Source organism: Limulus polyphemus, unplaced genomic scaffold, assembly GCF_000517525.1.
Source record: "Limulus polyphemus unplaced genomic scaffold, Limulus_polyphemus-2.1.2 Scaffold10751, whole genome shotgun sequence".
NCBI classification, from domain to species: Eukaryota; Metazoa; Arthropoda; class Merostomata; order Xiphosura; family Limulidae; genus Limulus; species Limulus polyphemus.
Genome location: NW_013676361.1, coordinates 7,150 through 8,790, shown reverse-complemented (window position 1 = coordinate 8,790; position 1,641 = coordinate 7,150). Strand labels below are relative to the sequence as shown.

At 37.5% G+C, this 1,641-nt stretch overlaps 1 protein-coding gene across 1 annotated transcript in view; it reads right to left on the bottom strand.

Annotated features, from left to right (window-relative positions):
* Positions 1 to 1,133: 1,133 nt before the first annotated feature.
* Positions 1,134 to 1,641, bottom strand: part of LOC106476507 (clotting factor B-like) — a gene marked incomplete at its 3' end in the record, with an annotated part of 5,027 nt that continues 4,519 nt past the window's right edge. The window contains exon 4 of the mRNA XM_013937164.1: positions 1,134 to 1,327. Coding sequence (XP_013792618.1) covers positions 1,134 to 1,327 — 194 coding nt within the window. The remainder of the gene's footprint in view (positions 1,328 to 1,641) is intronic.

The window sequence follows — 1,641 nt, the reverse complement described above, 5'->3', positions numbered from 1 at the left end:
CTAGCCTGAATAACTGTGTCAGCCAACTCCGAGTAGACTAACCTCTAAACCACTCCTAGCCTGAATTACTGTGTCAGTCAAGTCCGAGTAGACTAACCTCTAAACCACTCCTAGCCTGAATTACTGTGTCAGTCAAGTCCGAGTAGACTAACCTCTAAACCACTCCTAGCCTGAATTACTGTGTCAGCCAAGTCCGAGTAGACTAACCTCTAAACCACACCTGGCCTGAATTACTGTGTCAGCCAACTCCAAGTAGACTAAGCTTTAAACCACTCCTAGCCTGAATTACTGTGTCAGTCAACTCCGAGTAGACTAACCTCTAAACCACACCCTGCACCCTGTTATTTGGTTAAAAGTAGACGCTTGTAAGCAGTTTTTTGAGATTTTAAAATTCTTCCCACTGACATGAAAGTGTTGATTTTTTTTTCTGACCCTCTCCTCCCAAATAAAATAATCCTACAAACGCCTTTACTGGTTGCTTTTTCTCTCTCTCTTGTCAACAATTTTACATTTGTGATACATTTGCCCAAACCTTAAGGACCTTTGGAAAGACCACATGGGCATGTATAGTATAAAGTGCCGTTTAGGTTGGATTTAGTGTAGATGCATGTATGTATTGATAATAAATAAAACACAGAAGTAATGAAAAACCACATACTTATGAGAAACATCTACAAGGCTAATAAAGGGAGAGACGAAATGAACCTCCGTATCACATGACGAAAAATATAAAGATTTATAATTCCACCAGTTAAAGCTTTGGCTATCTCTTGAGTTCACCGAGAGGAATCGAATCCACGATTTTGGCGTTGTAAATCCGTAGACTTACCACTGTCCCATCGGGTGACTATAACTCATATTCGAAAAACAAAAAAAATCAGTGTGCCACCAATTTAAGCTTTAAGATTTATGCAAATAAAAATTAAGATAACAAGGTTTATTTTAGAAGTTTAATCAAATGATTTTTGTTATCAAAGCTAGACATTTCTAGTAATGGAGCATCCTGGTATTTACTATTGTTAAAATATAACTCAATTCTGTGGTGATGTTCATAAATCTTCAAACTTCATCGTATTTCACTTTTAAGCCTGTCCGACATTTGTTTTCTACTTGATCTTACCGGAGGCTATTACCCCACAGCTTTGGCTATAAGAAAGATAGCATGTAAAATATAAGTTCCCCCGATCCAGTTAACGTAACTCGAAAGGCGCGTGTAAACTCCGGGGAAATTGGGACGAGAACAATCGAACCCAAATGATACAACTCCCACTAATTCCACTCTTCCTGTTGTTAGATCCTGATACATCAGAGGTCCACCAGAGTCGCCCTGGTCAATATAAATAAAACTGTCTTTTTATCACTTTCACTCTGGTGTTGAAATTACGAACTTCAACTTTCACATGATACAAGATAAAACAACAACAACAGAAAACACTCACACACACAAATTTGTATAAAAAGTTTTACATTATAATTCGTCATACTGCTTTATCAACGTATTATATAGCTACTAAGCCTAAAACTAATAGGGATGACAAAGAAATAAAACTATGGCTTCATAACAGCTGAAAATACAAAGAAATGGCCCCAAAGATTGGGTTATTTATTATTAAGCACAAAGGGCTATCTGTGCTCTGCCCA